Genomic DNA, 23781 nt, shown 5'->3' on the forward strand with positions numbered 1-23781 from the left:
AGCTTACAGGGAAGTAGAGTGAACCAAGGGGCGGGGGGTTTCATCAAGGAGAAACAAACAGAACTTTCACACTGTAGCCTGGCCAGTCATGAAACTGGTTTTCAAAGCTTCTCTGATGCGTACTGCGCCCTCCTGTGCTCTTCTAACCGCCCTGGTGTCTGGCTGCGCATAACCAGCAGCTAGGCGATTTGCCTCAGCCTCCCACCCCGCCATAAACGTCTCTCCCTTACTCTCACAGATATTGTGGAGCACACAGCAAGCAGTAATAACAGTGGGAATATTGGTTTCGCTGAGGTCTAAGCAAGTCAGTAAACTGCGCCAGCGCGCCTTTAAATGTCCAAATGCACATTCTACTACCATTCTGCACTTGCTCAGCCTGTAGTTGAACAGCTCCTGACTACTGTCCAGGCTGCCTGTGTACGGCTTCATGAGCCATGGCATTAAGGGGTAGGCTGGGTCCCCAAGGATACATATAGGCATTTCAACATCCCCAACAGTTATTTTCTGGTCTGGGAAGAAAGTCCCTTCCTGCAGCTTTTGAAACAGACCAGAGTTCCTGAAGATGCGAGCGTCATGCACCTTTCCCGGCCATCCCACGTTGATGTTGGTGAAACGTCCCTTGTGATCCACCAGAGCTTGCAGCACTATCGAAAAGTACCCCTTGCGGTTTATGTACTCGCCGGCTTGGTGCTCTGGTGCCAAGATAGGGATATGGGTTCCGTCTATAGCCCCACCACAGTTAGGGAATCCCATTGCAGCAAAGCCATCCACTATGACCTGCACATTTCCCAGGGTCACTACCCTTGATATCAGCAGATCTTTGATTGCGTGAGCTACTTGCATCACAGCAGCCCCCACAGTAGATTTGCCCACTCCAAATTGATTCCCAACTCACCGGTAGCTGTCTGGCGTTGCAAGCTTCCACAGGGCTATCGCCACTCGCTTCTCAACTGTGAGGGCTGCTCTCATCCTGGTATTCATGCGCTTCAGGGCAGGGGAAAGCAAGTCACAAAGTTCCATGAAAGTGCCCTTACGCATGCGAAAGTTTCACAGCCACTGGGAATCGTCCCAGACCTGCAACACTATGCGGTCCCACCAGTCTGTGCTTGTTTCCCGAGCCCAGAATCGGCGTTCCACAGCATGAACCTGCCCCATTAGCACAATGATGCATGCATTGTCAGGGCCCATGCTTTCAGAGAAATCTGTGTCCATGTCCTGATCACTCACGGGACCGCGCTGACGTCGCCTCCTCGCCCGGTATCGCGTTGCCATGTTCTGGTGCTGCATATACTGCTGGATAATGCGTGTGGTGGTTGATGTGCTCCTAATTGCCAAAATGAGCTCAGCGGCCTCCATGCTTGCCTTGGTATGGCGTCCGAACAGAAAAAAGGCGCGGAACGATTGTCTGCCGTTGCTCTGACGGAGGGAGGGGCGACTGACGACATGGCTTACAGGGTTGGCTTCAGGGAGCTAAAATCAACAAAGGGTGTGCCTGTACATCAAGGAGTATTTCAGGCAGGACTGCACGGAGGGTTCCAATAAGAAATGGTGCACCAAAGTTATCGTTGTTATTGGAACAAGGAGGTTAGCCTGGCCTCTGATTGATACATGGCTAGATTTACCTCGCTGCGCCTTCTCTGTGAGTGACTGCAGTGTGATCTAGACAGGGGAGGAGGAAAATGAGTACAAAACAAATCTGGTCTATTTCTTGTTCTGACCCACTCCATCTATCCTTTACATCTTTGGCTGGCAGCAGACGGTGCAGAAGGACTGCATGCCATCCACATCTCATGGCTGCTTGGCAGAAGATGGTACAGTACGACTGCTAGCCATCTTCATCTCTTGCCTGCCTGGCATAAGATGGTACAATACGACTGCTAGCAATCCTCATCTCTTGCCTGCCTGGCAGAAGATGGTACAGTACGACTGCTAGCAGTCCGTATCGCCTGCCCGCTCACCATAAGACGGTTCAATAGGACTGCAGGACTAAAGAGAATGACCTGGTCAAGTCACTCCAAATTTAGTCCCTGCACCCATGTCTGCCCAGGCGCTCCCAGCCGATGTGGCCAGGAGCACCTCGGACACGACGAGGACGACTACCAGTCGTATTGCACCGTCTGCTGCCAGAAGGCAATGGGTTGCTGCTACTGTGCAGCAAAGCCGTACCGCGTCTGCCAGCACCCAGGAGACATAGGGTGACGGTTACCTGAGCTGGCTCCATGCTTGCCATGGTATGGTGTCTGCACAGGTAACTCATGAAAAAAGGCGCGAAACGATTGTCTGCCCTTGCTTTCACGGGGGGAGGGAGGGTGGGAACGGGGGCCTGACGATATGTACCCAGAACCACCCGCGACAATGTTTTAGCCCCATCAGGCATTGGGATATCAACCCAGAATTCCAATGGGCAGCGGAGACTGCGGGAACTGTGGGATAGCTACCCACAGTGCAACGCTCCGGAAGTCGACGCTTGCCTCGGTACTGTGGAAGCGCTCCGCCGAGTTAATGCACTTAATGCACTTAGAGCATTTTCTGTGGGGACACACACACTCGAATATATAAAACCGATTTCAAAAAAACCGACTTCTATAAATTCGACCTAATTTCGTAGTGTAGACATACCCTTAGAGGTAGCCACAGCCATTTCCCCTATACATAGCAAAATTCTCACCGTTCTACAGTGACAAAAACATGCTGTCCAGCATCTCTGCCAGTGCTGCACTGACAGTAAATTATAATAATGATAATGATAATATAATAGCCACCTAAACAGCTTACAGATCAGCACAGAACCTACCGTCAAATCCGACAATATTTGACTGAATGACCCACAGCATAAAAAGCTGTAGCACTTCCCTTGGTAGACACAGCAAAAGTAACTGGTTACGAAACATTGCAAAATTCTCCTTGTTCTCTTGCCATCTCCTTAACTGGTTCCACTTATAAGTTAAATGAAGATAATTGAACTTTCTCTGGAGGTTTCCCCTGGCACCTTTTAAAATCCTAATCTACACAAAGGAAGATTTGACTGATGTTTGCAGGCATATAAGGCTGCGAACAACAGCAGTAAGAATTGAAGAGAGACTTACAGTTCATTTGATTCAAGTATGAGCACTCAAACATCAGCCTGTAAGAGGAGCTATTGCCCCATCTTATGGAGATGAAGAAGAAAACACTTCAGATTTCAGAATCTCCTGCCGCCTAACTGACTGCCTGGTGTTATCTATTTCAGGTATTTCTAGGTGTCCCAACACCAGACCATAGTATGCAGGCATCACCCTGGACTAAAAGACTTCACTTCCAGCCAAATCAATATAGCAATTGCATGGCAGGTCATGGTCAACAGCTTATTTATTACTTGATAGCACACAAAGTTTTTGCTTCACAGCAGATAAAGAAAGAATGCCACAAGTACTCCACACTCACCACTGTTCCTCAGACGTTCTTGTCAACTGCTGGAAATGGCCCACCTTGATTATCGCTACAAAAGGTTCCCCTTCCCCCCGCTCACCTGCTGGTAATAGCTCACCTTAAGTGATCACTCTCGTTACAGTGTGTATGGTAACACCCATTTTTCATGTTCTCTGTGTATATAAATCTCCCCACTGTATTTTCCACTGAATGCATCCGATGAAGTGAGCTGTAGCTCACGAAAGCTTATGCTCAAATAAATTTGTTAGTCTCTAAGGTGCCACAAGTACTCCTTTTCTTTTTGAGAATACAGACTAACATGGCTGCTACTCTGAAAAGAAAGAGATGGTTCCTGCCCATTGTAATAACTTACAGTATAAACTCCTATAGCTAATATTTATTTTTAGGATACAAAACTGAGAAGATTGTATGTTTACTGATGGGAGGTAGGAGAGAATGGACTGAGGATTTCAGTTTGCACTGGGCAGTTTCTCAATAATTAACAAGTTACATAGGTAAAGACAGCATATCTTAATAAAATAATAAATTATCATTTATATAGGGCCCAATCTACCAGCCTTACTCATAGTGAGTAATATCTTTGGTACTTGTTCTGTGAGTATCAACTGCTCTTGGAGAAGGCACTACTCATTGTGAGTAAGGCTGATAGAACTGGGCTATATGTCTTCTTAAAGTATTCTAGCTGCTTTATAGTATGTACAAATTAAGACCTAAATTTTCACAAGGGCAAAGCTGCATCCACCGTCCATCACATACCCAGTGGACAGAATATGAGGGTGTATGCTCCTGAATTCTCAAAAGGAAGAAAGGGAAACCAAAACTTTTGAAGAAGTGGAGTTGTTCCCCCTGGGAAAAATGGCCACATACCGTATTTGTTCTTCGTACATAGAGATGGGGCCAAAATAAATCCACAGATCCAATCAATCCCACCTTTTAGAGAAGTTCAGATGCAGAGCCAAATTTAATGGCTGGCCCTTATCACTACAACATAATAAACCAATGCCTTGTAACTGAATACCCCAGAACTCTGGGTCTGTTCTAGTTTGATCTGAATCCAAATATGAACTTTATAGCTTAGCTCCAACTCTGCTTGGCAAAGGATTCATTTTAATCTTATCCAGGTTCTGCACTCTTACTAAACCCTGATGGCTCCCACAGAATTATTATGATGTGTGTAACAAGAATGATCTGCATTGTGGTATGATGAGGCTTTGCACCAAATTTGCATTATATATTACCAGTGGAGCTGGGCAGGAAAGGCTTTTCCCATCCCATGAGAATTTGAGGTTTTGAAAAAATTTCAGATCCCAAATCAGAATGAAAAGTCAAAATCTCACATTTTTTTCCACACACCAATAATCTGAATTTTTTTGTACTAAGTCAGTTAAAATGTTTCATTGTGATCATTTCAAATCATTGTGTTTCCATTTCAACCCTTAAATATATTTTACTTTAGTGTAAATTAAAATTTCTGAACAAAAAGTCATTTCAAACCAAAAATGCATTTTTCCATTTCAAAACTGTCAAAACAGGATGTTTTGAAAATTTCAAAACTCTTTACACACTCCTTTCCCCGAAATCTGGACACTTGTTGAAACTGACCCTTTCCTGCAAATAGTTTTGGTTTTGACAAGTCAGCATTTTCCTACAGAAAACCATGTAATCGGAAAATTCCCAGCCAGCTTTAATTGGCACCATGCACACCAATGATCCCTTCTGAGGTCAACACAATCTTGGGATAATTGAATGTACCAACTGGCAATACCTGCTGTATTGTCTCAGTACGTTGTGCAATACCCCAGCAATCAGAAAAGGAGCTTATCATCTGCTTCACAAATGGCCCCCTTAAAACATGCTGCTGAGCTGAGGGGAGATCTTCCTGATGTTCTAAGAGGCAGGGCCGGCTCCAGGCACCAGCTTTCCAAGCAGGTGCTTGGGGCGGCATTCAGAATGGGGTGGCCGTCCGTGTCCCGCAGCGGCAATTTGGCGGCAGCTCCGCTGTTCTTCCTGGCGTGGCAGCAATTTGGTGGCAGCTCTGCCACTGTTGCAGCGGCAGCAATTCAGCGGCGACTGCTTGGGGCGGCAAAATTGGTAGAGCCGCCCCTGCTAAGAGGGGACATTATGGCATGCAGGTTAGGCATTACACTAACAGCTGGGAAACAGCAGTTGGTTTTACATAAGCGGAAGGATAATGCAAAGGAACAGGGTCAGTAGTGTATGGCCTGTTTGGGATCAGGATATATTCTGTGGAAAACAAAGGAAAGAAAGTAAATTGAAAATATTTTTTTTGGCCCACAATGAACTCTATAGCTTTCCAAAATGACCAGGACATACGTAGAATAAAATATTTATTACTACACGTCAGCAGAATAGCTAAAAGTATGCCACACACACTTTTAGTGAACTCTGGGAATTACCACCCAAACCACAAAAAGTTCCTCTGTGGGTGTTTGGTTTAATTTACGTTTCCAAGTCTGACTGGGCTTGCTACCTGTAAGAAGGGCTTGGTGATTTTTGTCATCTTGTCTCAAGGGTTCAGAAGAGTGAAATGGCCCCTTTTCTCCTAGTTCTTTGTTAGGGTCCTCTATTACTTTCTTGCCAGTGAGCTGGAGTACAATAGGCAGAAGCAGGAAGCCAGTGGGTCAGGTCTGGAAAATACAAAATCACCAAAGAAACATGGATGAAACTAGGACACAGCAAAGTAAATCAAGATCAGTCCTTAGCCTCTGTGAAAGATTAACTTTAGCCTGTCAATAATTCTTGATATAGTATAGAAATACTAGTAGGAGGAAACCATAAAAAAATATAGATCCTGTTGCTTTATGGACAGACCTTGTCTCAGCCTAACCCCAGGCAGGTGAGACTGACATGTAAACCAGGATCACTAGATCATCTTAACCCTTTATGCTGACTATGGTGCATGCAATATCAAAAGGGCTTTTGAAATGCTAGTTTCTGACAAAGGAAATTGGGAAAAAATTCTAGTTAGTTGAAGGGCATGGGGTAAAGGGATTGTGCTACAAGATATTAACCATAATATAGTTTCTCTTACCCTCCAGTGGTAAGGTACCCGATAAACATTTAATTGAAATGCTGATGTAACTACAACCAGCATGTTTTATAGAGTAATGAATTCTGTCACAACCTGAACATCAAAAATGGCCACAAGCTATAAAGGACTAGTGTCTGAAGGAGGAGGAGGGATGGAAGACAGACACTAGAAGCTGTTTCTCTGAGATGTTGGCTGGCCAACGGGATCAAAGAGGGAAAGATGACAACCAAGTAGAAGGAAGAGATTGTCTTCCTGACATCCACCCACGCCAAGGGGCAGAGAAGTAGTAAGATACTGTTTCTTTTGTAATGCATCCAAGATACGCCTATCTGGCCTAACTCTTTCCAAGCAGGATTAGATAAGTTATCCAGCCATTTCCCTTTGGCTAAATCTGATTTTCTGTCTACATTCATAGTATATTTTATTTTGATTAGACAATTTGAATTTTAAATTGTTTGGGAATTTCATTCAGACTATTTTGGAACATACTCTATTAGGAATGTTTGGTCAAAGTGGAATGGACTAAGGAGCCTCTCCCACAAGGGATGTCACTTGCAGGGCTGAGGTCTGACAAACACAGAAGAAATACTTGTCTGATCATAGCTGCCTCGAAATGCTCCCCCTTCTTTCATATTTTTCCTTTACCTATATTTTCTTATGGGTTAGGAGAAAGACCATCTAAAGACATTTGGGGCCCCAGTACCCCATGTTTGCAGGGATCCAATCCTCTCCCATTTCACTTTATTTATACAAATGTTACATATGTTCTAGTGGGACCCCTGAATTTGTGGCACTGGTACAATTGTCCCCCCTTTTGTTCCCCTCTTGTCAGACTATTAAGGTACCGGAGAAACTGAGGCAAAATGAGATATGTCAGTCAGCTTTCACAATATAATATAAAACCTGCAGAGTATATATGAATCCTAAATTAGAACTGAAAGTCAGAAAGCTTTAATTTGTGCTAAAATGTTATTTATACTGAAAATTATTTAAGACAAATGAATTACAGAAAAATAATACAGCAGAGGGTAGATTTTCATAATTAAACTAAAAACTGAAAATGAAGCATTCACTTCCAGCAGAGTGAAGCATTACACTATAAAAATAGCAAGTAGTTCTGCACAGTTATCATTATACAGTAGATGTTATTTCTAAATGAAGCTTGCAAAAATATCCCATTTCATCAAATACAAGGCATTTTACTCCCCGGGGTTTCTTTGGGGTTTTCTTTCTTTTCTTTTTTTTTCCTTTTCTTTTCTTTTTGTATGCAGATACTATTTTGCATTCAAATATATATCTCACTGAAAATGTTTTGGAGAATATTTTTTTCCTCAAAACTGCTTTAATTAAAAAAATTTATAGCTAATTTGTAAATATTAAACTACAAATATGTGCCTATTTATAAGATATAGCAGGCAACTGAGGACACAAGCTGCAGGTTTGTGGCCAAGGCCCTAATTCCAAAAACACTTATGCACATAAAAATGTTATATACATGAGCCGTGCCAATGTGTGCATCAGTGTTTATAGAATTTATATATATATTTTATACCCTGACACCCACACGTAGGGTTTCATATCAAAGTTAGATACCATAAAGATGTGCTTAGAGATGACAGAGCACCAAAATCATATAATTTTGGAAGGCAACATGCTGTATCCAAACAAGGCCCCAATCCTACAACTTGTTTTGCATGGTGGATACCTACACACACACACACACACACACACACACACACCAATAGAGTCCCACTAACTTCCATGCAGCTATATTCAGGAGCAGGGCTACAGGCATGCACACCTCATTGCAGTATTGGGACCATAGTAGCTACTGTTTTATAACTTTTATATTATAGGCGGGGATGGTAGCGCTGCCTATTAAGATTGCCTGACACTTTCCTTTATAAAACCCTGTTTTCAGGTGCTTACAACTTTACCAGACTTTAACCGTTGAAGCTGAAAATTTTCATGCCAGGTGTCTGTCTCAGGCTGTTTTATTTATTTGAACATTTCTGATCAAACAGTTCAGCCATTTCTGAGAATGAGGCTAGGGGAAAATACGTTGTTTTGCCCCAATAAAAAAAAACTCTTGCAGTCTTTTCTCTGAGGAGATCTAGCACACCCACACCTTAGACAAGGGATTTGAAATTTGGCATGGTGCTGTCCTGTGTGTCAACATTGTCCTGTTGTTTGTTCCTGAAAATCCACCCAAAGGTATAAACCTTTGAAAAATCTCAGTGTGCACATGCTCAGTACAGACTTCTTGGAGTTTAACAGCTAAATCTCCAAAGATTCCGTCTTCCCCGCAGGTCCTAGTGCTTATCAGACTGCAAAGCACCATCCCCATAGAGCAAGTGTGCAAGCTCCTTCTAGCACAGGGCTACAGAGTGGAAGTCACATAATTGCTGCTCCAAGTAGGGTGGGGCTGGGCACTAGAACTGAAAGCAAGGAGCCTACCTCCCCCCTGCAAAAAAACCCACAACTTTCTGGCACCCAGGCAGTGCCGAAGAAGCCATTTGATTCAAATGCAGAGGGAACAAAAGCTGGACCAAGGGAGGGAAAGGAGTAGATTAAAACAAGTCTGGAGAGACTAGGCCTTGAGGCAGGAGAGAAACTGGGACTGGCTGGGCAAGGAGAATGAAACTGGGCACTGGAGTGGAGGGGAGGGGAAAGGGGACTGGTTGAGTAGGGAGGTTGAGACTGGAAGGGTCTAGACTGGGACTGGGAGCTGGTGAGGGAAATTTGGGGGGTGGACACAGGAAGCCAGTCAGCTCAGGTGGGAACACTTAAATTGGACAAGTAGCTGGAAGGAAGGGAATGTCTGGGACTGGCTGGACAAGGAGATTGGGACTAGAAACCAAAGTAAGAGGAACAAGCGCAGTGGGGAAGTGGAAACATCTGATGAGCTGGGATACAAGGGGAGAAGTGGGACTGGCTGTGCAAGGAGATTGTGAATGGATGTAGGAAGGAGGAGATTGGGACTTAGGCAGCAATCTTGGAGGGGAAGACTAGGATTGGCTGGGCAAGGAGACTGGAATTGGATGAGGAATCAGAGGTGATGAAGAGACAGGGCCAGGATGGAGCAGAAGGGGTCAAGCTTGTGGGGAATAGGCAGAAGTGTCAAGAGAACACTCTCCTCCAGAGTCTGGAATGGAATCTAAGATTCCTCAGTCTCACTCTTCCTGTGCTGTCAGCAAATCTGAGAAACCCACTAGCAAAGTATATGTCTTGTCCCCATCTAGTCCTGGTCCATATAGAGGATGACAATCTATCAGTTACTCCATTAGCTCAAGTGGCTGAGTCTGTGGGGTGGATATAGAGGTTCCAATCTGCTGCTGAACCATGGGGCTGTCAATATCATGCCTCATGATGGAATTTCTATTTTTTCAGTTTGCTCTTTTAAATACCTAGCAAATTACAACCTCTCTCCCCGCCAAAAAACTATGTTAAAAGAACATTACTAAGGTTGCAAAGTCAAGCACTCAAAAATTACAAAATGCCAGAATTAAGGTTGCCTGTGAAACCTTAATTTGGCCCCCTTGTGCATATTCATTATGATACAGCTTTTAATTACATGAACACATACTATTTTTCCTTGCCTTATTCAGTGCACAGAATGGACAGCGCTCGATTAACAAGCAGCTATCCAATATTTTTCCTTGGGAGAAGGGGTGGAGTGGGGGCAGGGCCTGGGGCTGAGTGGAGGGCTAGGTGGTCCCTGAAAAATTTTCAAACAAAATGGGGGTCTTTGGATTACTAAAGTTTGAGAACCTCTGTCATAGTCTATGGTTTAAACTGGTAGGACCATCTAAAACATGTGATGGCTGTGTTACGATCCCTCCAAGATGAGTGCACTAAGCACTGGGCTATAAGCTATACCAGGGATGCCCTCACTGTTGTGTTTGTGCAGGGTAGGTGTGCTTTGAGCATGCCTACTGGATCAGGCCCCACATCTAAATTTTGCATTTAGATGTCTAAAGTGGCAGTTAGGCATCTAAACCCCTTTGTAAAACCCATCTGTAAAATGGAGAGAGTATTACCCTGTAACAGGCAGCTTGGAGGGCCAGGCAGCCTAGTGGTTAGAGCGCATGGCTTTCAGCTCCCTGTTTGATTGAGGAGCCTCACAGTCTTTAAGGCCAGGGGGGTTAGGATGACTTGGACCCTCCCTCTCCACCAGGTCCCAGACTAGGGCCCTGGGTATATCAACACCTGAAGTGGGGGGCCTCCCAGCAGGGAGTCAAAATCCACTGCCCTGAGCTACTTCTACCTGTCTGTCCAGTTTGGGGCATAGCCCCTCCAGTCCAATTTGCTAGGTGGCTTGTTCCCATAGGGTCCTCTCTTGTGTCATGGGTGGCGCCTTGCCGCAGTCTCAGGCTCCTTTGGGCGGGGCAGCTGCAAGCTGGTGAAGTTACCTCAGGTGCTGGAGACTCCTAGGTCTCCTTCACAGTCTCCCTTGGCTGGGGAGACAGTGCTTACTCCCAGGTGGCTGCCGTGGCAGGCTATTGCTCTTTCCACTCAGGCAGGAGGCAGCTAGCTCCTGCCTCTTTGCCAGTCAGCCCTGAACTGGGTCAGGATCCCTCCTTTTCTCCCCCCTCCAGGCCTGGCATTGGCTGCAGATATAATGGGGTAGAGCTACTTGGACCCAAAGGCTCTCTTTAACTCCTGCTGTGCTGGCTGGCAGTTTCTCTTCTTCATCACATATCCCCCCATCATGACCCCATTTAGGGGTCTGACTCTCACCACCATCTACTGTCCTTCATCCTGCGAAAAGAAGTCAGCATTCAGGTGGGCTCTTCCAGCCCAGTGTTGAAGGCAGAAGGAAAAGAGCTGGAGTGAGCGGTACTATCTCAGAATTCGGGGGTTAGTATCCTTCATGGCATGTAGCCATCATAGGAGGGCATGGTCAGTGACTAATGTGAAGTGAGTGTCCAGAAGGTAGTAGCAGAGCAAGTCCATTGCCCACGTTACTGCCAGCGCCTCCTTTTCAATCACAAAGTAGGCCTTCTTCCTTGGGAACAGCTTTCAACTAATGTACAAGATGGGGTGTTAGTCACCTCACACTACCTGGGACAAAATGGCTCTTAGCCCCATGTCCGATGCTTCGGTCAGTAGCAGGAACTCCTTGGTGAAGTCAAGGCTGTACAAAATGGGTTCTCTGCAGAGTTGGGCCTTCAGGACTCTAAAAGCCTCCTCACAAGCTTTGGTCCACTGGATTTTCTTGGGCTCCCATTCTTGAGAAGATCAGTGAAAGGTGTTGTGATGGTTGAGAAAACCCAGAATAAATTGGTGGTAGTACCCAGCCAGTCCTAAAAACCAGCATATCTGTTTCCTTGAGGAAGGTGTGAGGCACAACTGGAGCGCCTGGACCTTATTGGCCCAGGGTCACACTGTGCCCTTTCCTAAAGTGTACCCAAGTTAAGGTCAGGGGCGCCCCCTTTGGCGGCAACAGGGAATTGGTGCTTGCACTGGGTTGATCTATCAGGCATCCTGGCTTGCAGCTAAGGCCCGGTAGCTCAGGCCTTCTGGGTGGGAGCCAAGCAGACAAACAGTGGCTCAGGGCTCCTGCCTGAGATCTAAGCAAGTAGACAGTCAATGGCTCAGGCCTTCTGGCCTAAGGGTTAGTGCTCATAAAGCAGGGCCAAAGATAGGGGGGCCCACCCTGCTCCACTGGTTCCCAGCCCAGGGTCCTAGAAGCAATGGGGGATCTCGTTGCATGGTCGGCGGGGAAGCATGGGTTCACTGCCTTGCCTCCCAGCCACACAGCCGAGTCAACGCCTTGTTTTCCTGGGCTACTTCCTTCCGGTCTCTGGTGGGACTGCTCCATGGCTGCTGGGGACTGGTTCCCCGTGTCTGCACAGAGTGGCCTATTCTCCACTTCTGCCCTGGGTCTCTCCGTCTTATGGAGCAGCAGGTGGTCTTCTCACCAGGCTGGCTCCGAGAACTGTCACCCACCTCAGCCAGTCGATGGCTCTGCTGGCAGTTCGGCTCCTAGGAAGGATGTCTGGCTCCTTCCCTGACTTGCCTCCAACTGAGCTGCAGGGCCTCGCTCATATACTTGCTGCCCTGCCTCTCCCCTTCCTCTGAGGGTGTAGGGGTGGGGTGGGGTTAGCTGAGCCCAACAAGGTGAGTTAACCAAGTGGATTATTGCCACTTATATCTAGGAGTGAAGCTGCACATCCAGAATGAGGCCACTCTGCCTCATTACATGGAGGTCCGTTGTTTCATCCTTGCCCAGGTGACATTTAGCGGGATTTGCTAGGTGGGCCGGTAAGGAGACAGGAAGAAAGTCCCAAGTGGGAGAGAGGGGACTAGGGCTGGGTGAGCCCAGTTACATGGAGGCATCAAGGGACGGAGACCTCTGTTCCCCTCAGGTCCTGGGGAGAGGGACAAAAAGTGCTGTTGGTGCTGTAAATAGATTGTTGCACGGGGGGGTGTTGTGGAAATGGGAGAGGGAATTTAAAATAAAAGGGTACAGTGAGGGAACAACCACTGGAGTCCATGCTGTTTCTGCAGGGAGATGGTGGGAGAGGAGATGCACCCCATGATAATTAAGTTGTTCCACTGTTTATAAAACACTTAAAAATTCATTGGAGCAGGGATTGGTCTTGATCTCCCAGCAGAGTGCCCTACCACTGGGCTATCGAGCCCTGTTCACATTCTTTCTGACCCAATGAATATTTCATACAACATGGAACGCAAAAAAGTTATCATTTTCTATTAAATTCTAGAGGCTTTTTCCACAAAAAGAGAGTAATGCAGTAATTCCAGGCAGAATGAGCCTCAGTCCAGAAGAGAGGAGGAGGTTCAGGAAGGAAAAAGACAATGACTAACAGCAGAGCCTTGCCATTTAGGTAAATCTCTCTAGCCATGATCAAGAATCTATGGCATTCATATTCAGTAGGACATCAAATGTCACATGCTTTGACATCTTTCCAAAAACAATCAGAAGATGCACGACCAGTAGTAGGAGCAACCAACATTGTGGAATTGACCAGAGATGCTGACAAGGAAAAAAACAGCTAGTGTGGCACACCACAATGACAGATTCTGAAAATAGGACTGAAAGGGACAGGATAAGCAGACTAGAAAGAAACTAAAAGAGGCAGAACAGAGAGAAGTGGAGATAGATTTAAGGAGAAGAAAGAGACAATAGAATCATAGAATATCAGGGTTGGAAGGGACCCCTGAAGGTCATCTAGTCCAACCCCCTGCTCGAAGCAGGACCAATTCCCAGTTAAATCATCCCAGCCAGGGCTTTGTCAAGCCTGACCTTAAAAACCTCTAAGGAAGGAGATTCTACCACCTCCCTAGGTAATGCATTCCAGTGTTTCACCACCCTCTTAGTGAAAAAGTTTTTCCTAATATCCAATCTAAACCTCCCCCACTGCAACTTGAGACCATTACTCCTCGTTCTGTCATCTGCTACCATTGAGAACAGTCTAGAGCCATCCTCTTTGGAACCCCCTTTCAGGTAGTTGAAAGCAGCTATCAAATCCCCCCTCATTCTTCTCTTCTGCAGGCTAAACAATCCCAGCTCCCTCAGCCTCTCCTCATAAGTCATGTGTTCTAGACCCCTAATCATTTTTGTTGCCCTTCACTGGACTCTCTCCAATTTATCCACATCCTTTAAGCACCATTAAGACTGACATCTGAAAAATATCAGCATTTAATTTTCAGCATGTGCACTTAAAATGTTTGTCATGAATGAACTAATGAAATTTAATTTTTACCTAACTGTAAGAACAAAGCAAAAAAATAATATGGCTTGGTATGTAATTCAGATTTATTTAAGGTGACTTGATGTTCTTTATTGTTTTGTACAGGTCTTGTATTTCCTTATTTCAATATAAATATGTTGCCAAAAATAGCACGAGGGCAGGCCATTATAAAGAAAGCTTGAGTTAGGGCAAAAGTTCCCTGGCAAAAATGACAACAAACTGCACATGCTTACTTGTTTGACGTGGTTTATTTCTCTGGTAAACAACTAATTATACCTTTAATAATGTCTTCATTTATCTACTTTAATCTTTTTTTTAAATTGCCTTACTGCTGTGACCATTGTGCACGTCATACATAGTATGTGCTCACTTTAAAGATGTCCTTAAAATTAATTTACTATGACCATCCAAGGAAATTATTTTCTACTAGAAGCTGAAAGCACATGCTGTTGCCCAGGTGTAATTTGTAAAGCTGTGTGTGTGTGGTTAAAAAAAGTCATGGGGGAGGAGAGAATAACAGATTGTGAATCCCAGTGATGATTCCACCTGGTCATATTCTTAACAAAAAAAGCTGTCAACCATGCTTGTAGATGCTTCTATCATTTCACACTGATTCAACAGACATTCTAGGCTTCAGAGTGACACACAGACTGGTATCAGTCCTGGAACCTTATTATATAGTTGATTCTTAATTATTTACTATTAAGAAAATAATAGTCTTTTAATCAAGCATTTTGAAGAACTTGCCTCCTCCTTTATTGAGATCATTTGCCCTCAACCAGTTAAATCAATTGGCAAGTCCAAGTTCCTTCTGGACTCCCCAATGCCACTGAATGCTCCAATAGCTATTGTGGCAAAACACACAGACTCACAAACAATTGGCCAGAAGTTTGTGCCCCATACTATCAAACACAGATCATGGCCCCAGTCATTCATGACCTCTGGATTGGATTATTGCCACTTATATCTAGGAGTGAAGCTGCACATCCTCAAGAAAGCTTCAACTGGTACAAAATGCAGCAGCCCATCTACTTAGCAGCACAAGACACTGTGTACACATCATCTCAGTGCTCCACTCACTGCACTGGCACCCCAAGTAATACAGAGACCAGTTCAGGGCCCGTCCAGCCAGATATTAAAAACACTCTCTGAGGCTATCCCTAATTACTTGAAAGATCACTGCTATGATTATGCCCTTCCATGATAACCCACTGGAATGATGAAACTGTCAGCCAATATGAGGAGGCTTCTGATCACAGGAGCTGGACCAAATCCACAGAACTTGCTGTCAGAAGATCTGTCATAATCTCACCATGTTCAGAAGTACATGAAAAATTCTACTCCGTGACATTCCTTCAGTCTATTCTTCACACGCAACAATCTATGAACTAATCAAGCTATTTTTCTTACAGGCTGAGAAGACAGAAAGAGTGAAACTATTACACTGAGTTCTATTTTCAAATACTTGAGAAAAATACTATAGTGACTGGGATTGCACAAGTACATAGATTAGCTAATAAGTTATTTCTAAAAGGTAAGAAAACAATGGAAATGCTAATATCCTGGGACTGACACGGCTTTAACAACACTGCATACAAGAGTTTATCTTGTATACTGTGTTGTTAAATCCATGTCAGTCCCAGGATATTAGCATTTCCATGGTGAGACCAGGCATTCAGAATGGTCAGTATTAGCATGCATAAACTGATTTAGAAGCTTTTTTTTAGTACTATAAAACTTTTTTGCTCTTTCACATATTAAAGTGAACAATTCATATATTATGTAAACACAATACGTTGACAAGAAGACATTACTTTGAATATAGCAAACCAGGGATTAATAGGTCCATTAGAACTGGCTGGAAATTTTTCATCAAAACATTTTTCTAGTAAAATGTGCTATTTTTGTCAAAAAAAACATTTTGAAAAGTATAAATTTTGGCAAAAATTCCCAAGGAAAAAATTTCATTTTGGGAAATTTTAGAAGATTGTTTCAGAATTTCAAAATTTGTTTTTAGTTTTCATTTGTTTTTATTTTTATAACATTTTTACTTTATTTAATGGTGTAGTAGTGAATAATAATATGCACTATTACTGATATTTCATAATATAAATTGTTGAAATATTCTATTGTTTATTTTATTTTTAAAAACATTAGTGTTCAGTTATACTTCAGGTTAAGATTTTGTCATGGTTATCTTTAGTGAACGTCAGAGACAGATCACGGGAAATAAACAAAAATTCATGGAAGCCCTTGACCTGTCCCTGACTTTTACTAAAAATAATTGTGACAAAATGGGGCTGATGGGAGGAGGACTGAAGCCCTAGAGGATGGAGGGATGAAAGCCCAAGCACCGTTACGGAAGCGGGGGCAGCACCTGCCACCTATAGCGGCTTAGAGCATAGGGTCCCTCTGCCACCTGCAGTGGCTCAAAGCTCCGGGGCCAGAGGCTGAGAACTGCAGTTGCCCCCTGCAGCCCACCGAAGCTGGGAGCTCCAGAGTCCCTGCTGGCTGACAGCTCCAGCACATCACCGTGGGGCTGAAGCAGAAAATGCTATGGAGGACTCTGAAAGTCACTGAATCTGTGACTTCCGTGACATAAGCTTATCCTTAGTTATACTGAACCCAATTATACTTTTGGTCTTCACATCATCCATGGAAACGAGTTCCACAGGTTGACTGTGCACTGTGTGAAGAAGTACTGCCTTTTGTTTGTTTTAAACCTGCTCTCTACTAATTTCATTGGGTGACCCGTTGTTCTTGTGTTATGTGAAGGGGTAAACAACACTTCCTTATTCACTTTCTCCTTACCATCCATGATTTTATAGCCCCCTATCATATCCCTCCTTAGCTGTCTTTTTTCTACGCTGAACAGTCCCAGTCTTTTTTAATCTCTCCTCATATGGAAGCTGGTCCATACCTACTCATTTTTGTTGTCCTTCTCTGTATCTTTTCCAATTCCAAAGTATCTTTTTTGAGATGGGGCAACCAGAATGGCACACAGTATTTAAGGTGTGAGTGTATCATTTACTCCTGGGGGAATTCTGTGCTACTGCATGTGCACATAATTAATAAGCCATGCATATTTTTAATTTTTTGCGCAGAAAAAAGCTTCTGCTGCAATGTTGCTGCATTTCCGCCTTTTGCCCACCAGAGGAAACTGTGGCAATAGAACTCAGCAGCAGCTCCCCTCCAGTGAGGGAAGAGAAAGAGCCTGCCTTCTTTGTAGCGCCTGTCAGGCAAGGTCAGGAGACAGGGACTATGGGGAGACAGTGCGGTGCTGGCGGGGTCAGACAGGGGCTCATAAGGGCTAATGGGGGAGGACAGACTGGGGCAGCGGCTTAATGGGAGTGGAGGCACAGGGCCACGGGGGGAGGAAGGTGCAGGGCCACATGGTTATGGGGGTGGGGGTGCAGAACTACATAGGAACTGGGGAGTTGCTGAGGGGGGTACAGAGACAGGGAGCAGGGACAGGGACACAGGGTGGCTGAGTGGTGGCACAGAGACACATAGGGACAGGGGGAGGGGGTACAGAGCCACATAGGAACAGGGAAGTGGCTGGGTGGAGGAACAGAGACACATGGGGATGGGAGAGGGGTGCAGGAACACATGGGGATGGCGGGGGAGTGGGTGTCTGAGTGCAGGTGGAGGGACACATGGACAGGGGGTGCGAGGACACATGGGAACAGGGGTAAATGTGCCTCACTGAATGGGAAAGGCTAGAGGTCAACCAGGGTCTGCATGGGGGAAGCTCCCTAACAATCCTTCCCCCCCCATAAAACCCATTCTATACTTTTCCCACCCATACCCAATAGCCCTCCAAGTTCACAGCCAGGCTCCTTTCCAGCAATTTACTTCCCTCTCCCTCAGCTCCTCCGTTATCCCTGACTCTCCCAAGCCTTTGCACTGCTTCTGAGGGGTGCAGGAAATATGGTTCTGTACTGTAGTTTAAATGGGATATTACTAAGAGTTCTGTTTTAATATGCCTGGTAAGGAATCTATTCATCAAAAAACATTTCCTGAATTTTTTTGGTTGTCTGTATTGTTACAGAGATACTTGCTGACAGGTATTTTGAAATAAATGGCCAAAAATAATTGAAACTGGTGTGATTAGACTGTGTTATTCTGACAAATAAAATATGAAGAATTTTTAAATATTGTGTGCAGAATTTTTAATTTTTTGCCACAGAATTCCCCCAGGAGTAACCATTGGTTTATGTAATGGTATTATGATACTCTTTGTCTCTTTTTCCTATACCTTTCCTAATGGTCCCTAACACTGTTAGCTTTTTTGACTGCTGCTTCACATTGAACTGATGTTTTCAGAGAACTATCGATGATGACTCAAAGATCTCTTTCTGGAGTGGTAACAACTAATTTAGACCTCATTATTTTTGCATGTATAGTTGGGATTATTTTTTCTGTTTAACTAACTTCCTCATTTGTGTGTAGTTCCCCTTTTTGATGTTAAACCCATGACAGTAACATTTCTTTGGCACTTCTGCCCACAAAGACATTAATTACTTTATGGTTTAATTACTTTATGGTTTCTATTAAGGAGCAGTTCAGCTATATTTACCTCTTGCCTTTCCCCTTGAGTTCCAGGACAAGCTGCTCTACAAAGCAGTCATCTATCCTTTCCTCAAGTGATATGTGCCAAGTCAATAGGAGGATAGGTAAAATGCTCCACTATATTGTTTTCTGCCTTTGTAGCCTCTCTAATCTCTCTGAGCATTTCACAGTCACCATCACCATCCTGGTAAGGTGGTTGGTAGTAAATTTCCTACTTCTATACTCTGAATGTGCAAGCAAGGAATTTCTATCCAGAGAGATTCTCTGGTACAGTTTGATTCATTTAATATTTTTACTTTATTTGAGAGGGAGTGCTGGTAGGTATGCTTGCCAAATTGAGCAACCAGGAAAAGGCATTTCAAATATATGTGGGGAATTTTAAGGGGTGTGTGGCTTCTGATCTCTGTGAGCTCTCGGCAGTGGAGTTCACAATTGTGATCAGAGTGGTCACTGTCTCAGGGAATGGGGCATTGTGGAACAGCTGCTGGTGGACTGTTAGGATCAACAAAGGTTGCAAAGTGTCTTCACTAGCACTACATTGACCTCGGTGGGTCAACCATGGCTCTGCACCATATGGGGAGGTAGTTTTACAGCATCACCATAACTAGGGTGACCAGATGACAAGAACAAAATATCGGGACACCTGTGGGGGCAGCCACAGGCTCACCCCCCCACCAGGGCTGGCTCTAGGTTTTTTGTCGCCCCAAGAAAAAAAGAAAGAAAAGCCAGAGTGCCGCTGAAGCAAAAAAAAAAAAAAAAAAAGCCAGAGTGTCACCGAAGCAATATATTGGGACAAATGGCGTCCCAACTGTATATCAGTCAGGATGCGGGACAAACAACTAAATATCTGGACAGTCCTGATTTTATAGGGACGTCTGGTCACCCTAACCATAACAGGGTGTTTACATTGGTCAGAGACAATTTTCAGCGTAGACAGAAGCACAAACAGGTTGATTAAAGGTGACGTACATCAACCTAACTTTGTAGTGAAGACCAGGTCTGAGGAAAGAGACACCCAAACAGCTGAGAAGTAGATGAAATTAGATAGCTTTTTATGCTGTTCTGGTAGTCACAGATCACTTCACTTTATAGCAGGATTCTTTGATGCCTGTAGAAATCCCCATCATCTAAATTCCAACTTGGATAGATACTACAGTCAATGTTCAAAAACTACACACAGGACATAACAGTGCAGAAGAATAAGAAACTTCATTTACTTTTCAGTAAGCTCGGGGGGGGGGAGGTAGGAGGGCAGGAGACATAGACCAAATTGAGTTCAAATTCCATCTCAGCAACTTCAGATTCCAAGGAGACAAGGGCCTGACACCATCCCAACAAGAAAAAGACAGCAATTTATACAGCCTTACTCAACCTTGGGATAAAGTATCATTTTTTCCAGTTACAAATTTTTGTTTTCAAGAGTGATGTGGAGACAAAGCAAGGAAACTGTCAAGGTTCCTCCCCCACTCTGAACTCTAGGGTACAGATGTGGGGACCTGCATGAAAACCTCCTAAGCTTACTTTTACCAGCTTAGGTTAAAACTTCCCCAAGGTACAAATTAATTTTATCCTTTGTCCTTGGAATATCCACTGCCACCACCAAACTCTAACTGAGTTTACTGGGAATCATAGTTTGGACACATCTTACCCCCCCAAAATCCTCCCAACCCTTGCACCCCACTTCCTGGGAAAGGTTTGGTAAAAATCCTCACCAATTTGCATAGGTGACCACAGACCCAAACCCTTGGATCTGAGAACAATGAAAAAACATTCAGTTTTCTTACAAGAAGATTTTTAATAGAAATAGAAGTAAAGGAATCACCCCTGTAAAATCAGGATGGTAGGTACCTTACAGGGTAATTAGATTCAAAACATAGAGAATCCCTCTAGGCAAAACCTTAAGTTACAAAAAAGAAACACAGACAGAAATAGTCATTCTATTCAGCACAATTCTTTTTCTCAGCCATTTAAAGAAATCATAATCTAACACATACCTAGCTAGATTACTTACTAAAGTTCTAAGACTCCATTCCTGGTCTATCCCCAGCAAAAGCAGCATATAGACAGACACAGACCCTTTCTTTCTCTCCCTCCTCCCAGCTTTTGAAAGTATCTTGTCTCCTCATTGGTCATTTTGGTCAAGTGCCAGCGAGGTTACCTTTAGCTTCTTAACCCTTTACAGGTGAGAGGATTTTTTTTCTGGCCAGGAGGGATTTTAAAGGGGTTTACCCTTCCCTTTATATTTATGAAAGAAACGACTTGCAAAATCAGATTGTGTGAAGAAATGCTTTGACATACAATAGTTACAGTACTTACACAAAAACTACCAAATAGTCTTTCTTTGATCTCTGGTAATTTGGATGTGTGATAAGTATAAAACATGTGGAGCTACATCCACCAACTACAAGGAAGCTTTATTATAATTTTCATCCCAGCTGTCACTTGCAACTTAAATCTATCCTCTAAAGTTGTTTATCATTTCAAACCCTCTGTTGTTTTCTACCTCACTATATATACTCAAGCCTCAGCTATAAATTTAGCATCCCACCACAGAACAGAAAGTGTTATTTTTAAATCAGTATGTGAAATCTAGTTAAACTACAATAAGATCACTAAAGCTATCATTAAATAGACCATTGTACTGTTGACACTATTTAAGGTTGAAATGGCACCTTCATTTTAAGCAATTATGAAGTGTATAGACTTGCCCTACCCGACAAAATTAAGTCAACTTAAGGGCCGTAGAGTCGGAGCAGTAATTAAAGCAATGTTTCATGTCCACACTATGCTCCCTCTGTCAGCAGTGCTCATCCTCACCAGGAGTGCTTCCACTGACTTACCTGTGTTGGACATTGTGGGGCACTGACAGTTGGAGCCCCCTGCCAGCCACCAGCTACCAAACCCCCTGCCCCAAGCTGTCAGCCCTGCGGGGCTCACAACTGGAGCCCACCCCAGCCCCAAGTTGTACTCCTGCAGCTGCTGAAGTGAGGGCAGGGGTGGGGAGAGATATAGGATGTCCCAAGAGTGCCCTCTCCGAAGTAAAGTTACACACAATGTTCCTTCCCCTGCCTCCTGCCTCCCTCGAAACGGGGCGAGTCCGGGCTGCTGAGAGATTGTGTGTAAATCATGCTGACAGCCCGAGTTGACAGCCAGAGTATTATGGGGTCATTGGGGAAAAATACCTTAAAAACAGGTCTTGCGTGCTCTGCCTGCACATTAAAGACACACTGAGGCTTCTTGTGAGAACGGGACAGTTCTTGCAGGAGTTTTCCTCTCAGGGGATTGCTGAGGACCAGTCCATCCCCACCTGATCTGTGGCTGTATTTTCATGAGGGATTTAGGCACATTGATGCAGCCCCAGGGAGAACTCTTGCCCACGTGCTTACAAGTTAAACATGTTGACAAAAACAACGCGGAGTCCTTGTGGCACCGTAGAGGCTAACAAATTTATTTGGGCATAAGCTTTCATGGGCTAGAACCCACTTCATCTGATGTATGGAGTGGAAAACACAGTCGCAGGTATAAATACACAGCACATGAAAGGATGGGATTTGCCTTACCAAGTGCCTCCCATCCTTTCATGTGCTGGGTATTTATACTTGCTACTCTAGAGTTCTAGCCCAGGAAAGCTTATGCCCAAATAAATGTGGTAGTCTCTAAGATGCCACAAGGACTCCTCATTGTTTTTCGTGATCCAGACTAACAGGGCTACCCCTCTGAAACCTGTCACCCTGTTGAGGAAGTGGGCGGGGATTGCAGGTGTTCTAGGAGGAGCAGCCAACCACGACAGTTCTTGCAAAGAGCCAGTGATCTCCAACCCAAACACTCTGCTGGCCAAGCCGCCCCGCTGCCTGAATCACGTCCTGTTGACGGGACTACATAGGATATTGCCCGGTCTCCGGCGGTTGCAGGGCACGGCGCGGTTTCCACACAATTCCTCAGCAGCCCGGACTCGCCCCGTTTCGAGGGAGGCAGGGGAAGGAACATTGTGTGTAACTTTACTACCTCGGAGAGAGCACTCTGGGGACATCCTGTATCTCTCCCCACCCCTGCCCTCACTTCCGCAGCTGCAGGAGCACAACGGATTATTTTAACCGCCCACACTCAACCCCTGTGGGGAGGGTGGTGGAGCCGTCAACCCCAGCACCTGCCATGGCTCTTCCTCGCAGCTGCCACCCCGAGGGGGCCCCGTTTTGAGCCGCAGCAGCCGCGCGCGGGGCAGGCATGGGGAGGCTGCGCGGGGCGCCCGGCCCCTGGCCGGGGCTGGCCGCCCTGCTGTGCCTGGCGCACGCCGCCCGGGCCGCCTTCCAGCTCACCGTCCTCCACACCAACGACGTCCACGCGCGGGTGGAGCAGACCAGCCGCGACTCCGGCAAGTGCCAGACCCGCTCCGGCGGCGGGCCCCCGGATTGCTACGGCGGGGTGGCGCGGAGGTACGCCAAGATCCGCGAGATCCGAGCCACCCACCCCAACGTGCTGCTCCTGGACGCCGGCGACCAGTACCAGGGCACCGTGTGGTTCAGCTACTTCAAGGGGCGGGAAGCGGCCCGCTTCATGAACTTCCTGGGCTACGACGCTATGGTAAGGGGCAGGCGCCTCGCGGGGGGCCACGGGCTCAGGCAAGGGCGGGCGGCTCCAGGGCAACTTGGGGCTACGGGAGCGGAGGTGTGTGCGCATAAGTGGTGCATGATCGGGGGGCTGCCGGGCCGGGGGGCGGCCGGAGAGGGAGGGTGCAGGGGGCTGGTGCCAGGGAAGGGCGCAGGGAGGGGAGGGGGGTAGCTGCAGGGAAATAGGCCCCATGTGTTTTGAACTTGACCCTCCAAAGCTCGCGGCGCCGCAGCGCTTCGCCCGGTGCGCAGGTTGCTGGGCAGTGGCTGGTGCTCAGTAGGAACCACCGGGGCCCCTGGGAGACAGGGGCAGGCAGAGCTCCTAGCTGAACCCTGGGGTTGGCCTGGTGAAGCAGTGAAGTGTGTTGTGATCCTGTGGCAAAAGGCGAGGCAATATTTGCCT

At 45.5% G+C, this 23781-nt stretch overlaps 1 protein-coding gene and 1 long non-coding RNA gene across 7 annotated transcripts in view; one reads left to right on the forward strand and one right to left on the reverse strand.

Moving 5' to 3' along the window:
- Positions 1-2605: 2605 nt before the first annotated feature.
- Positions 2606-23415, reverse strand: LOC140908748 (uncharacterized). Its single transcript, XR_012157986.1, has 3 exons — positions 23088-23415; positions 5921-6077; positions 2606-5673 (listed from the first exon to the last, which is right to left on the reverse strand). It is a non-coding gene; the product is annotated as an uncharacterized lncRNA (long non-coding RNA).
- Positions 22567-23781, forward strand: part of NT5E (5'-nucleotidase ecto) — a 46939-nt gene continuing 45724 nt past the window's right edge. For 4 of the 6 annotated variants that reach the window (XR_012157985.1, XM_073336587.1, XM_073336588.1 and 1 more), the window contains exon 1: positions 22568-23352. Coding sequence is in view for 5 of the 6 variants with exons in the window: in XM_073336587.1 (XP_073192688.1) it covers positions 22996-23352 (357 nt within the window). In the remaining variant the exon portion in view is untranslated. Of the gene's footprint in view, positions 23353-23781 lie in introns of all 6 variants that reach the window. The other 2 variants (XM_073336586.1, XM_073336590.1) reach the window with 2 other exon arrangements.

This window comes from Lepidochelys kempii, chromosome 3 (genome assembly GCF_965140265.1).
Source record: "Lepidochelys kempii isolate rLepKem1 chromosome 3, rLepKem1.hap2, whole genome shotgun sequence".
NCBI classification, from domain to species: Eukaryota; Metazoa; Chordata; order Testudines; family Cheloniidae; genus Lepidochelys; species Lepidochelys kempii.